General features: G+C 38.3%; 1 protein-coding gene across 2 annotated transcripts in view; it reads right to left on the minus strand.

The window, feature by feature from the left end:
* The window catches only part of CNTNAP5 (contactin associated protein family member 5), a gene marked incomplete at its 5' end in the record, with an annotated part of 887048 nt that overhangs the window by 273827 nt on the left and 596388 nt on the right, over positions 1-16833 (minus strand). For both annotated transcript variants that reach the window (XM_081242026.1, XM_081242025.1), the window contains one exon: positions 1191-1310. In XM_081242026.1, the coding sequence (XP_081098152.1) occupies positions 1191-1310 (120 nt within the window). The remainder of the gene's footprint in view (positions 1-1190; positions 1311-16833) is intronic.

Here is a 16833-nt window from a genome sequence, read left to right on the forward strand (position 1 = left end):
GATGTGGTCGCCCTGTTGCAGCGAAGTCTGGGGCCTGAGGACTCAAAGAGCCTTAACAGGCTCCTACTTTCCTTCTTCATTACATGATTCTGCTGGTGTCTCCGAAGGCCAGTGCTCAAAACAAACAAACAAACAAAAAATGTGTATGTGCCAACTGACATTCTAAACAGAGGGAGTGCTTACATTGCTATATTTTTAAATAAATATTACATCAGGTTTGGGGTGTGGAATTATTTTTTTAAGAATAAATTAGTGATCACATGCTGCTTCTAAACCCATGTAATAATTGGCTCTTAATACGTCTGTAGACACTTTAGGGAAAAGTGGCAAGATATTATGAGATTGCCAGGGAAAATAGAAATAGCTCAGTGTTTTGGTTAGGCATCTGCGGCATAGTTACAGCAATACAGATGATTTTGTTTCATCCTCACAACTGTAAGGGGCAGGAACTACTATTTCCATTTCACCGACGCAGAACTGAAGCTCACAGTGACCCTCAGAGTCACGGTCCTCAGAGCCAGACCTGAATCAAGCTTTCTCACTTCCTGAATCAGGGCTTTCTATTGATTTTTTTTTTAAAGAAGGATATTAATTAATTTATTTTTTGGCTGTGTTGGGTCTTCGTTTCTGTGTGAGGGCTTTCTCTAGTTGCAGCGAGCGGGCGCCACTCTTCATCGCAGTGCATGGGCCTCTCACTATTGCGGCTTCTCTTGTTGCGGAGCACAGGCTCCAGACGCGCAGGCTCAGTAGTTGTGGCTCACGGGCCTAGTTGCTCCGCGGCATGTGGGATCTTCCCAGACCAGAGCTCGAACCCGTGTCCCCTGCATTAGCAGGCAGATTCTCAACCACCAGGGAAGCCCTTTCTATTGATTTTAACTTTTGATTTTTGGCTGTTGGGTTATTTTGCTTCTCTTTCTGTTTTTGAATTTTAAGAGACATGATCTTGTTCAGCTCTGTAGAAAATGCTTGATATTTAATTCTTGGTTCAGTGGAACCTTGTCAAGACCATTAACAAGTTTTCTTCTCTCATGAAAATAACGTAGCTGCTAAATCCTATTATTTACCTAAATACCATTTCCCCCCTGAAGTTGGTCCTTTAAATTTTTATTTATACAAGTGTCCCCTTCCAGTGGATTTCCCTTTGCATCATGTAGTGACATGAAGCATGAGCAGGAATTCTGCACCCTTACCTGTGATGTTGCAGTACACTTGGAAAGGTCCCAAGGTCCCACTGCCATCTGAGTCAATGTAGAAGAAACCAGCTGTGTTGCCTTGGTGCCTGTACACCTCACAGGATTGCTCGTAGAGGGCTGGAAAGACACAAAGGCAGCAGAGAAGAAACTTGGCTTGGTTCTGCATATCCCTTTGGAGGATCAGTAACTCCTACTTATTATATTTACTTTCAGTTGTGATTTCTTTCTTTTCTCCTGTAACCTCAACTTTCTCCCCAAGCCTTAACAAACTAGTGCCCCAATGCTTGATGGGCTTGCCTCCTCCATTCATCCTAACGTTCATTCTTCTAAACAACTCCGAGGTTACATCCTCCAAAATGTCTCCCCTTCCCTCTTAAACAGCCCTTCCCTATGCTGATATGTTTGTCCTTCCCCTACATTTGCACATCTGTGAAGCTAGGGCATCATACACTGTTCTGTCTCCTGCAATAGTTACAGGATCTTTAAGAGTGGTGGCAGTGTGTAGTGTGAGGCTGTGTTCCAGCATCTAGCAGAATGCCACACTCACAGTGGGAGATCAAAAGTTAAAAATGTACAAATAATAAATGCTGGAGAGGGAGTGGAGAAAAAGAAACCCTCTTATTAAACTGTTAGTGGGAATGTAAATTGGTGCAGTCACTAAGGTGAACAGTATGGAGGTGCCTTAGAAAATGAAAAATAGAGCTACCATATGATCCAGCAATCCCACTCCTGGGCATATATGTGAAGAAAACTCGAATTCAAAAAGATACATGCACCCCAATGTTCATTGCAGCACTGTTTACAATAACCAGGTCATGGAAGCAACCTAAATGTCCATCAACAGAGGAATGGATAAAGAAGATGTGGTATATATATAGAATGGAATATTACTCAGCCATTAAAAAGAATGAAATAATGTCATTTGCAGCACCATGGATGGACCTAGAGATTATCATACTAGGCGAAGTAAGCCAGATAGAGAAAGACAAATATCATATGATATCACTTATATATGGAACCTAAAAAAATGCACAAATGAACTTATTTGCAAAACAGAAACAGACTCACAGACAGAGAAAACAAATTTATGTTTACCAAAGGGGAAAGGGTGAGGTGGAAGGGTGAATTAGGAGTTTGGGATTAACATGTACACACTCCTAAATATAAAATAGATAACCAACAAGGACATACTGTAGAGCACAGGGAACTATACTCAATATTTTGTAATAATCTATAAGGGAAAAAAATCTGAAAAATAATATATATATAGATAGATAGATACTTATATCTGAATCCCTTTTTTGTACACTTGAAACTAACACAACATTGTACATTAACTATACCTCAATAAGAAAATGTTTGATTAGTGAATGTAAAACTGAATATACAGTCATGAGTTTTCATTCATAAACTAAAATGACACGGTCTTACTTCTATATACCCAGAGCTCAGCACAATAACTATCATATAGTAGGTGCCCAATCAAGTTTAGTCCATTTTGACTTAACAAGCATTTACTGAGTTCCTCATATGTGTCAACAGTGTGGTGGCCACCAAACAACAGACCAAGGATGTGGCAATGAGTCTGTGCCTTAGAAAGCTTGCAGCCTTGTTACAGCCACAAAGATCTTTATGTGCTCAGAGAGAGGCAGACACAGCTGTCTTGAGACGGGATATTTTGAACAGTCTGAAGGCAAAAGAAATTTATAAATTTCATTACACCCACATGAATGAATTTGGTAGGGTGGAAAGGAGGATCTGCTGTTTCACACATGAGAAAGTAGAATGTCACTGATGCTTGAGACAAAATAATGTAGCTCAGAACAGCAGGTATGCATACAATATTATGTCATCCTCCTGTGTTGAAAACACTCCAGTGGCTCCTAACAGTTTTAAAGATAGAGCAGTAAGTCCTCACCTTAACTACCATGCCCCTGTGACTAATGTCCCAGCCCAGGAATATGAAGCTGTAGTTTGACATGATCAGGTGTGAGGGGTGCTTCAAATAATTCACTACAAATAAAGTTCTAAAGCTTGAGAGGCTTTGACTTTGTATAAATTAGAGTGAATTCAAGGTGATCCTTGTACTCATGTAACTCTCCCTTGCAGTCATACACCATTTCTGAAGCTGTGGGTCCATGGGAGGGTCAGTTTGCACCCTGCATATTGAGCATAACATATAGCTTATAACACACCAAGGTGTGTGTCACACATCTGATAACACACCTGGCAACCTCTAAGATAAGTCATCAGCACTTCTTGGAGTTCACGCCCTCCCCTTGAGTGTGGTCTAGACTTACTGACCTGCTTCTGACAGAAGATGATGTCATTGTCAAGACCAGGTTGTAAAAAGACACATGGCTTCCAACTCGGATTCTTCTGGAGCACCTGCTTTCAGAGAAGCCGACTGCTAGGTCCCGAGGTAGCCCTTTGAAGAGGTCCACAGCATGAGCCTGGAAGCTTCTCTCCAGAGTTTTAACTGAAGTGACAGTAGCCCTGGCTGACACCGTGAAGGCAGCCCCATCAGACTGGGCCAGAACTACCCTACCAAGTTGCTCAAAGACCCACAGAAACTATAAAGTAATAACATCTGTTGTTTCCAGAGAATAACTTTTGCTGTAATTCATCATGCAGCAGTAAAGAGCTAATATACTCTCAAAGCATTAATTCTCTCATGTGGTTATAGGCATAAAAAAAAGAGTCTATCTCATACAACTGAAGTAAAGATTCAGAGATAATCCATGTTCAACACTTAGCATAGTACCTGGCACGTAGGAAGTGCTTGATAAATATAAACGATTATGATTATTAATGTTAAATTGTTTCATGCTATGTTGCCTCTTATTTTTTGTCAATTTTTTGCTTACTTCATTTTTTTTCATGAATCACAAGACTTGTTAAGAAAAACCAATAGGTCTTACCTCCCTTCTGTGCAGAGATGATGACATTTATTTCTTAGCTTATTCTTTTGGTATTGACTGTTGCATCTCTAAATTGTATGTCTATACTGCTACTTCTTGATTTTCCATATTTATAGGTCATCTATTCACTTACCAATAGGAAAGATGAGAATTTCGCTTTTTTCATCACCTCTCCCCACATACAAAGAACTTTCAGTTTCCACATACTGCCAATATAGTAGGATCACAATTTTAGTTAGATCAATCATTACTGTATATGCTAATACAACAGAAAGCATGCTATTCACGAATAGCAAATATGATAATGTGGTTGTTTCCTTTCCTGAACACAATTTCATTTTTCTAAAAATTAATAACTGTCTTCTTCTTCTCATTTGCCTTATTTTCTAGGTATATATCACAAATTTAACTACAAATTCCCTAACAACTCTCTAAAATGCCTTCCAAAATATTCAGGTGAAAACTAATTTAAATGGGTACTTATGGAGAGAGAAAGAATGGGAGAAAGGGGACAGGGGCAAAAACTAGGCCTTTCTGAATATGCCATATTTTTAACTTTGAATCAATATAAATATTTTTAAAAAACAAAATTAAATATACTAGAAGAAAAGGTGCAATTCATAAATATGGAAAGGAAACTAAAATAAATGAATTTAACTACAAATTATTTCAAGTGATATTTAAATTCAGTATTTTCTTCTTAACATTTTATCACAAAAAATTCAAATACATGCAAAGAGCACAGAGAGTAATAAAATAAACCTGATATCACAACTAGCTTCAACAATAGCCAGTATTTGGTAATCTTGTTTCATCTCTAGTACATGTGTTATCAGTTATGCATTGCCAGGTTACCAACCACTCCAGAACTGACTTAAGACAACAATCATTCCATGATTCTGTCCTCAGCAGAATGAAATAAAGACCAATGAAATAAAGAATTAGAAAATAATTATCAAGCATTTCTAAATCATTAGATGAAAAGTTGAGGGGGTCCTTTTTTAGTGGATGGATTAAATTAACAATAACCAAACTCACTGATCAATCTCAACACACCCAAAAGTGATTATCAAGATGCCTGCAACGTGAGGTAATAAGAAATACACAGCACCACCTAAGATACATTCTTGCCAAAAATTTGAAGTTGAATCTAATAAAGCCCTGAGATTAAACACTAATTCACAGTAAGAGGTAAAGAAACACGCTCAACATTATAAAAACACAGTCAGTTAAATTCTGATTCTGGGAACATCTGACTCAGTTTCTTCAACAAATAAATGGCAAAAAGGGGGATAGAAATGCAGGAAACATATCAGTCAAACACTGTGTATGGACCTTGTAAAGACCCTGATTCCAACAAAGCAACGACAAAATTAAGAGAACCAGAAAAATTAAAATCAGATTTGGTATCTTTAAATATTTTTAATTTTAGTTGGCTATGATAATGGTAGTGTGGTTATGTTCTAAAAGATAAAACATTCATCTTTGTCAGAGATACATACTTAGGGATTTGTAGTAAAATGATTATGTCCACAATCTGTTTTTTAAAATACTTCATCGAAAACAAAGAGGGGCATAGTGGAAATAAAAATGGTAGCCTATTGATAAATACTGAAACAGGGGAGGGTACATTGGGGACAATTATACTATTCTATCTTTTTGTGTATGTTTGAAAATGTCTCTAATAATAATTATTTTTTTTTTAATATTTGGACATTTCAGGTATTCTATGGATTTCAACTTCTTTGAAAAATTATCTTCTGGATCTTTCTGACCTGTGGCAAACTGGACTGGTATGCTTCCAACCTGACACACAGCTGTCTCCTCTGGCCATCTCCCCACCATCATGCTGGACATTCCCTCTTGAAACTAGCTTCTTCCCACAGCATAATTCCCTCGAAATCCACTTGAGTTGTTTATTGCACCAATAGTTTATTTCTGTTTAATTGCTGAGTGGCATCCAATGGTATGGATATACCACAGTTTGTTTAGCAGTTAACCCATCATAGGACATTTGGGTCATTCCCAGGTTTTGGCTGTTTCACTGGTGGCATGTTTAACAGTTAAGCCATCGTAGGACATTGGGTCATCCTCAGGCTTTGACTGTTTCAATGGTGGCGTGTTTAACAGTGAAGCCATTGTAGGACATTTGGGTCATTCCCAGATTTAAATCCCGTGGAGGCTTTCCCTCACCCCCCACCACCTCTGAGTACTCTCTTTTTAACAGCATGCAATTCTTGATTCATTGATGAAATATATCTCTAAAATCTCTGAAAATATTAATTGTAATATAGTTTTTTAGAAAATTTTCTTCTTTCTGTGTACATTATTTCCTCCAAGGTAGGGGTGTGTGTGTGTTTATGTGCTCACGTGCTTAACTGGCTTACTTGTTTTGTATTTTGGTCTCTGTTTTATCTGGCATGTTAGACTCTTTGCTGGGATGTCAGGTAATCTTGTGTGGTCCTCTCATATTTAACAGTGGTCAGCACTAAGTGTCAGCACTAAGCAAACGTTTGTGGTTTGCCCTCCATGGGTTTTATTGTAGGGTTAAGTGGCTGGACAACTCCATGGGAAACCCTCATGTTAATGTCTGTAGGGCTCCTCTCTTGGTCTTGCTGGAGTCTGTGATTTAGAGGGATATGTTACATGAGATTTGGAAGGTGGAAGTGACACCACACACATTCATTTTATGTTTGTGAGGTTGATGCAGGGAGTGAGATGCTGTTGCAGATAACACACATTGCTGCTTATATTCTGACTTCAGTTGTAAATGTGGGGCAGCCAAGCCAGCTGGTATTCCAGATGGGCTATCTCCTCCTTTAGCTTCCCTAACTCCTGGCCAGGTGCACTTTACATCTCTTATGATCACCTTGTTATTAAAGTTGAAGGTTGGGAAGTAGTAAGGGGCAAGGTGGATCAGCTGCTGACTGATAGGACCATTAAAAAAATCAATTACTATTGTTTATGTGAAGTGTTAGGAGGAAGTGAAAGTAAATTCATCAACACTTCCAGGAAGTACAAGCATGCTACTTGTTGATTAAATTGTTCTTTCTCTACTGCATGCCTAACACACTATATAACAAGTATTCTATACACACATATTGTAAGATTACTGATTTTTCAGTTAACTCTAGCCTCTGAGAAAAGTAAACAAAAGAGACATGGTTCTGATTTCAAGTAATTCAGGCTCTTAAACTCATCAAAATTAATCCCAATACAGATAGAAAATTTGAAAAGACCAATTCCTATAAAAGAAAGAGAAAAGGTATTTAAAGACTCCATAAGAAAAAAATACAGCAGGATCCAATTTTTTTCTTTAGATAACTCTTTAAAGAGCAGATAATCCTTAATGCTACTTATCCTTCTCCAAAAATCTTCCAAATGTGTTATATGAAGTAAGTATAAAGGTGATCCCCAAACCTGACAAAAAGACCACACAAAAAGAAAAATTAGAGCCTCACTTATGAATATAAATTTTAAAATTGCAAAAATATTGGCAAATAGTACCCGATAGCATATTTAGAAAGGAAATTATGACCAAGTGGGGGCTTGATCCAAAAATGCAGATGTGGTTCAATATTAGAAAATGTACTATGTCTATACATAGTCATCATAATAGGGCTAAGGAGAAAAGTGGTATGATCTCTCCACTCATTTAAAAGGTAACTAATGTGAAAACACTTGAATTTCCCATTCAGGTCAGACAAAGATCAAAAACAAGCATCTTCATGATCTCTACTAATATTTCACATTGTGTTAGAGTTTTAGTCATCTAAATTAGAAGAGAAAAAACAACGGGAGGCATGCAAATTAGAAAGGAAGAAGTTATACTCTTTTCATGGATAATCAGATTACATATCTAAAAATACTAAAATAACCAGTGTAAAATAACTAAAGACAAAAGTTGTAAGCTATAAGATTAACATATGGAAATCAATAGCTTTCCTCTATTACAGGCAAAATTAGTTAGAAAATACTGATAGTGGACCCTTCTTTACAATATCAAAGGGAAAGAAAGAATGAAGGAAGACAGGAAGAAGAAACAAAAGAAGAAGGGAAGGGAAGAAGGAAGGAAGATCCCCAAGTGTAAATTTTATGTGAAACATTCAACAGCAAAATAAAATAACTATAACATATGCCTAAACACACAAATAAACTTGAACATCCTCTTAAGATAACATTTCTCCCATAGTTAATGTATATACTTAACACAGTGTTAACCAAGAGACCATTAGATGTTTAGTTTGTCTGCTTGTTTTGTTTGTTTGTGCTACACAAATTGATTATAATGCTCGTTTGGAAGAACGAACAAGCTAGTCAACTGAGCAAGGAAAACACTGAAAAAGAAGAGCTGGTGAGGCCAAATTTACTGAGTCTATATCTAATGTGGATGGATGGATGGATAAATGGATGCATGGATCAAGAGAACAATGGCCAGAACAGAAAATCCAAGACATCCAGGTGCACAGGGAAATTTAGTATATGATAAAAGAAGCAGCTCAAATCAATAGGGAAAAAAGTGACTTTTTAATAATTGGTGCTGGGAAAACTGGGAAGACACATAGTAAAAGATAAAATCAGATCCACACCTCATACCGCAGATCAGGATCAAATTCCAAACGAGGGATTTAAATACAAAAAAATCAAATATGTACATATTTAAAATAAGAAAGAATTTCTTTATAACCTGGAAGTGGCAAAAACTTAACTAACAATGATTCAAAATCCAGAAGCAATAAAAGAAAATACAGATGAACTCACTTATATTAAAATATAAATAAAGAAGAGCTTCAAGATGGTGGAAGAGTAAGACATGGAGATTACATTCCTCCCCACAAACACATCAGAAACACAACTACAGGTGGAACTGTTCCTACAGAACACCTACTGAACACTGGCAGAAGACCTCAGACCTCCCAAAAGGCAAGAAACTCCCTACGTACCTGGGTAGGGCAAAAGAAAAAAGAAAAAACAGAGACAAAAGAATACGGACGGGACTTGCACCTCTGGGAGGGAGCCGTGAAGGAGGAAAGGCTTCCACACACTAGAAGCCCCTTCACGGGCGGAGACTGTGGGTGGCGGAGGGGGGAAGCTTCGGAGCCGCGGAGGAGAGCGCAGCCACAGGGGTGCGGAGGGCAAAGCGGAGAGACTCCCTCACAGAGGATCGCTGCCGACCAGCACTCACCAGCCCGAGAGGCTTGTCTGCTCACCCGCCAGGGCAGGCGGGGTTGGGAGCTGAGGCTCGGGCTTTGGTTGGATTCCAGGGAGATGACTGGGGCTGGCGGCGTGAACACAGCCTGCAGGGGGTTAGTGTGCCACGGCTGGCCGGGAGGGAGTCTGGGGAAAAGTCTGGAGCTGCCAAAGAGGCAAAAGACTTTGTCTTCCCTCTTTGTTTCCTGGTGCACGAGGAGAGGGGATTCAGAGCGCTGCTTAAAGGAGCTCCAGAGACAGGCACGAGCTGCAGCTAAAAACATGGACCACAGAGACGGGCATGAGACGCTAAGGCTGCTGCTGCTGCTGCCATCAAGAAGCCTGTGTGTAAGCACAGGTCACTATCCACACCACCCCCTCCCGGGAGTCTGTGCAGCCTGCCACTGCCAGGGTCACGTGATCCAGGGACAACTTCCCTGGGAGAATGCACGGCGCACCTCGGGCTGGTGCAATGACACACTGGCCTCTGCCGCCGCAGGCTCGCCCTGCATCTGTAACCCTCCCTCCCCCCGGCCTGAGTGAGTCAGAGCCCCCGAGCCACTTGTTCCTTTAACCTTGTCCTGTCTGAGTAAAGAACAGACACCCTCTGGCGACCTACACACAGAGGAGGGGCCAAATCCAAAGCTGAACCCGGCGAGCTCTGCGAACAAAGAAGAGAAAGGGAAATTTCTCCCAGCAGCCTCAGGAGCAGTGGATTAAATCTCAACAATGAACTTGATGTACCCTGCATCTGTGGAATACCTGAATAGACAACGAATCATCCCACATTGAGGAGGTGGACTTTGGGAGCAACGGTATATATATATATTTTTCCCTTTTTCTTATTGTGTGTGTGTGTATGTGTATGATTCTGTATGTGATTTTGTCTGTATAACTTTGATTTTACCATTTGTCCTGGGGTTCTGTCTGTCCATTTATTATTTTTTATTACTTATAAATATTTTTTTCTTAATAATTATTTTTTATTTTAATAACTTTATTTTATTTTATTTTATCTTCTTCTTTATTTATTTATTTTTCTTCACCCTTTTATTCTGAGCCGTGTGGAGGACAGGCATCTGCCAGGCATCAGGGCTGTGCCACTGAGGTGGGAGAGCCAAATTCAGGACACTGGTCCACAAGAGACCTCCCAGCTCCACGTAATATCAAACGGTGAAAATCTCCCAGAGATCTCAACACCAAAACCCAGCTTCACTCAACGACCAGCAACCTACAGTGCAGGACACACTATGCCAAACAACTAACAAGACAGGAACACAACCCCATCCATTAGCTCAGAGGCTGCCTAAAATCATAGTAGGGCCACAGACACCCCAAAACACACCACCGGACGTGGACCTGCACACCAAAAAGACAAGATCCAGCCTCATCCACCAGAACACAGGCACTAGTCCCCTCCACCAGGAAGCCTACAAAACTCACTGAACCAACCTTTGCCACTGGGGACAGACACCAAAAACAACGGTAACTATGAACTTGCAGCCTGCGAAAAGGAGACCCCAAACACAGTAAGTTAAGCAAAATGAGAAGACAGAGAAACACACAACAGAAGAAGGAGCAAGGCAAAAACCCACTAGACCTAACAAATGAAGAGGAAACAGGCAGTCTACTTGAAAATGAATTCAAAATAATGATAGTAAAGATGATCCCAAATCTTGGAAATAGAATGGATTGAATACAAGAAACGTTTAACAAGGACCTAGAAGAATTAAAGAGCAAACAAACAGTGATGAACAACACAATAAATTAAAAATTCTCTAGAAGGGATCAATAGCACAATAACTGAGGCAGAAGAACGAAGAAGTAACCTGCAAGATAAAATAGTGGAAATAATGACTGCAGAGCAGAATAAAGAAAAAAGAATGAAAAGAATTGAGGACACTCCCAGAGAACTCTGGGACAATATTAAACACACCAACATACGAATTATAGGGGTCCCAGAAGAAGAAGAGAAACTGAGAGTGACTGAGAAAATATTTGAAGAGATTATAGTTAAAAACCTCCCTAATATGGGAAAGGAAATAGTTAACCAAGTCCAGGAAGCACAAAGAGTCCCATACAGCATAAATCCAAGGATAAACAGACCAAGACACATATTAATCAAACTATCAAAAATTAAATACAAAGAACAAATATTAAAAGCAGCAAGGGAAAAACAACAAGTAACACATAAAGGAATCCGCATAAGGTTAACAGCTGATCTTTCAGCAGAAACTCTGCAAGGCAGAAGGGAGGGGCAGGACATATTTAAAGTGATGAAACAGAAAAACCTACAACCAAGATTACTCTACCCAGCAAGGATCTCATTAAGATTTGACAGAGAAATTAAAAGCTTTACAGACAAGCAAAAGCTAAGAGAATTCAGCACCACCAAACCAGCTTTACAACAAATGCTAAAGGAACTATTCTAGGCAGAAAACATAAGGGTAGGAAGGGACTTACAATAACGAACCCAAAAAAATTAAGAAAATGGTAATAGGAACATACATATCAATAATTAACTTAAATATAAATGGATTAAATTCTCCAACCAAAAGACATAGACTGGCTGAATGGATACAAAAACAAGACCAGTATATGTGCTGTCTATAAGACACCCACTTCAGACCTAGGGACACATACAGACTGAAAGTTAGGGGATGGAAAAAATATTCAATGCAAATGGAAATCAAAACAAAGCTGGAGTAGCAATTCTCATATCAGACAAAATAGACTTTAAAATGAAGACTATTACAAAAGACAAAGAAGGACACTACATAATGATTAAGGGATCAATCCAAGAAGAAGATATAAGAATTGTAAATATTTATGCACCCAACATAGGAGCACCTCAATACATAAGGCAAATACTAACAGCCATAAAAGGGGAAATTGACTAACACAATCATAGTAAGGGACTTTAACACCCCACTTTCACCAATGGACAGATCATCTAAAATGAAAATAAATAAGGAAACACAAGCTTTAAATGATACATTAAACAAGATGGACTTAATTGATATTTATAGTACATTCCATCCAAAAACAACAGAATACACATTTTTCTCAAGTGCTCATGGAACATTCTCCAGGATAGATGATATTTTGGGTGACAAATGAAGCCTTGGTAAATTTAAGAAAATGGAAATGGTATCAAGTATCATTGCCAACCACAATGCTATGAGACTAGATATCAATTACAGGAAAAAATCTGTAAGAAATACAAACACATGGAGGCTAAACATCACACTACTTAATAACCAAGAGATCACTGAAGAAATCAAAGAGGAAATCAAAAAATACATAGAAACAAATGACAATGGAGACAGGATGACCCAAAACCTATGGGGTGCAGCAAAAGCAGTTCTAAGAGGGAAGTTTATAGCTATACAAGCCTACCTTAAGAAACAAGAAATATCTCAAATAAACCACCTAAACTTACACCTAAAGCAATTAGAGAAAGAAGAACAAAAAAAAAAACATAATTAGCAGAAGGAAAGACATCATAAAGATCAGATCAGAAATAAATGAAAAAGAAATGAAGGAAACGATAGCAAAGATCAATAAAACTAAAAGCTGTTTCTCTGAGAAGATAAACAAAATTGATAAACCATTACCAAGACTTATAAAGAAAAAAAGGGAGAAGACTAAAATCAATAGAATTAGAAATGAAAAAGGAGAAGTAACAATTGACACTGAAGAAATACAAAGGATCATGAGAGATTACTACAAGCAACTATATGCAAATAAAATGGACAACCTGGAAGAAACGGACAAATTCTTGGAAATGTACAACCTGCCGAGACTGAACTAGGAAGAAATAGGAAATATGAACAGACCAATCACAAGCACTGACATTAAAACTGTGATTAAAAACCTTCCAACAAACAAAAGCCCAGGGCCAGATGGCTTCACAGGTGAATTCTATCAAACATTTAGAGAAGAGCTAACACCTATCCTTCTCAAACTCTTCCACAATATAGCAGAGGGAGGAACACTCCCAAACACATTTTACGAGGCCACCATCACTCTGATACCAAAACCAAACAAAGATGTCACAAAAAAAGAAAACTACAGGCCAATATCACTGATGAACATAGATGCAAAAATCCTCAACAAAATACTAGCAACAGAATCCAACAGCACATTAAAAAGATCATAAACTATGATCAAGTGGGGTTTATTGCAGGAATGCAAGGATTCTTCAATATACACAAATCAATCAAGGTGACACACCATATTAACAAATTAAAGGAGAAAAACCATATGATCATCTCAATAGACACAGAGAAACTTTTGACAAAATTCAACACCCATTTATGATAAAAACCCTCCAGAAAGTAGGCATAGAGGGTACTTTCCTCAATATAATAAAGGCCATATATGACCAATCCAGAGCCAACATTGTCCTCAATGGTGAAAAACTGAAACCATTTCCACTAAGATCAGGAACAAGACAAGGTTGCCCACTCTCACCACCATTATTCAACATAATTTTGGAAGTTTTAGCCACAGCAATCACAGAAGAAAAAGAAATAAAATGAATCCAAATTGGAAAAGAAGAAATAAAGCTGTCACTGTTTGCAGATGACATGATACTACACATAGAGAATCCTAAAGATGCTACGAGAAAACTACCAGAGCTAATCAATGAATTTGGTAATGTAGCAGGATACAAACTTAATGCACAGAAATCTCTGGCATTCCTATACAGTAATGATGAAAAATCTGAAAGTGAAATCAAGGAAACACTCCCATTTACCATTGCAACAAAAAGAATAAAATATCTAGGAATAAACCTACCTAAGGAGACAAAAGACCTGTATGCAGAAAATTATAAGACACTGATGAAAGAAATTAAAGATGATACAAATAGATGGAGAGATATACCATGTTCTTGGATTGGAAGAATCAGCATTGTGAAAATGACTCTACTACCCAAAGCAATCTACAGATTCAATGCAATCCCTATCAAACTACCACTGGCATTTTTCACAGAACTAGAACAAAAATATTCACAATTAGTATGGAAACACAAAGGACCACTAATAGCCAAAGCAATCTTTAAAATGAAAAATGCAGCTGGAGGAATCAGGCTCCCTGACTTCAGACTATACTACAAAGCTACAGTAATCAAGACAGTATGGTACTGGCACAAAAACAGAAATATAGATCAATGGAACAGGATAGAAAGCCCAGAGATAAACTCATGCACATATAGTCACCTTATCTTTGATAAAGGAGGTAAGAATATACAGTGGAGAAAAGACAGCCTCTTCAATAAGTGGTGCTCAGAAAATTGGACAGCTACATGTAAAAGAATGAAATTAGAACACTCCCTAACACCATACACAAAGATAAACTCAAAATAGATTAAAGACCTAAATGTAAAGCCAGACACCATCAGAGTCTTAGAGGAAAACATAGGCAGAACACTCTATGACATAAGTCACAGCAAGATCTTTTTTGACCTACCTCCTAGAGAAATGGAAATAAAAACAACAACAACAACAAAAAATGGGACCTAATGAAACTTAAAAGCTTTTGCACAGCAAAGGAAACCATAAACAAGACAAAAAGATAAGCCTCAAAATGAGAGAAGATATTTGCAAATGAAGCAACTGACAAAGGATTAATCTCCAAAACGTACAAGCAGCTCATGCAACTCAATATCAAAAAAACAAACAACCCAGTCCAAAAATGGGCAGAAGAATAAAGACATTTTTCCAAAGAAGAGATACATATTGCCAACAAACACAAGAAAGAATGCTCAATATCATTAATCATTAGAGAAATGCAAATCAAAACTACAATGAGATATCATCTCACACCAGTCAGAATGGCCATCATGAAAAATCTACAAACAATAAATGCTAGAGAGAGTGTGGAGAAAAGGGAACTCTCTTGCACTGTTGGTGGGAATGTAAATTGATAGAGCCACTATGGAGAACAGTATGGGGTTCCTTAAAAAAACTAAAAATAGAACTATCATACGACCCAGCAATCCCACTACTGGGCATGTGTTCTGAGAAAGCCATAATTCAAAAAGAGTCATATACCAAAATGTTCACTACAGCTCTTTTTACAATAGCCAGGACATGGAAGCAACCTAAGTGTCCATCAGTAGATGACTGGATAAAGAATGTGTGGCACATATATACAATGGAATATTACTCAGTCATAAAAAGGAATGAAACTGAGTTTTTGTAGTGAGATGTATGGACCTAAAGACTGTCATAGAGAGTGAAGTAAGTCCGAAAGAACAAAACAAATACTGTATGGTAACACATATATATGGAATCTAAAAAAAAAAAAAAAAAAGATCAGAAGAACCTAGGGGCAAGACCAGAATAAAGATGCAGACCTACTAGAGAATGGGCTTGAGGATACAGGGAACGGGAAGGGTAAGCTGGGACAAAGTGAGAGAGAGGCATGGACATATATACACTACCAAACATAAGGTAGATAGCTAGTGGGAAGCAGCTGCATAGTACAGGGAGATCAGATTGGTGCTTTGTGATCGCCTGGAGGGGTGGGATAAGGAGGGTGGGAGGGAGGGAGATGCAAGAGGGAAGGGATATGGGAACAGATGTATATGTATAACTGATTCACTTTGTTATAAAGCAGAAACTAACAACAAGAAAAGAAAAGAATATTTCCCACCTGAAAAAAAAAAGGAAAGAAAACAAAATAATAATAATCCCCCCCCAAAAAAAAAAGACGACAGGGCTTCCCTGGTGGCACAGTGTTTGAGAATCTGCCTGCTAATGCAGGGTACACAGGTTCGAGCCCTTGTCTGGGAAGATCCCACAAGCCCCAGAGCAACTAGGCCCATGAGCCACAACTACTGAGCCTGCACGTCTGGAGCCTGTGCTCCACAACAAGAGAGGCCGCGATAGTGAGAGGCCCGTTCACCGTGATGAAGAGTGGCCCCTGCTTGCCACAACTAGAGAAAGCCCTCGCACAGAAACGAAGACCAAACACAGCCAAAAATAAATAAATAAATAAATAATTTTTTTTTTAAAGTAACAAATGTTCAAGCACATTTGGTGTCTTTAAAAAAAATAAATAAATAAGAGTCTTTTCCAGTGGTGACGTCTTGCAGAACTACAGAACAATGTCAGAACCAGGATATACTGACATGGACACAGTCAAGATACACAATATTTCCATCACCCCAGGATCCGTCAGTTTTTCCTTCTATTCACAACTACTTCACCCTCACCCCCATCCCTCCTTAACCCTTGACAGCCACTAATCTGATCTCCATTTCTATAAATCTGTTATTTCAAGGTTATACGTAAATGGAATTATACAGTGAAAAAAATTTAAAAAAATAAAATGCAGATGTTTATCCAGAAAAGGGTGTATGAATTTGTGTTTTTTCAAAAATAACCACATTAATAAAAAGATGATGTAGCAGAAGCAGGAAGGAAGAGAGGAGGAATAGAAATAAGACTTGTTTGAATACATATGTTTTGTTGGTTTTAGCATGGAATTATGTAAATATTTTACCTAGTTATCAGGTT

This window comes from Mesoplodon bidens (genome assembly GCF_964165515.1).
Source record: "Mesoplodon bidens genome assembly, chromosome: 8".
Classification (NCBI taxonomy): Eukaryota; Metazoa; Chordata; class Mammalia; order Artiodactyla; family Ziphiidae; genus Mesoplodon; species Mesoplodon bidens.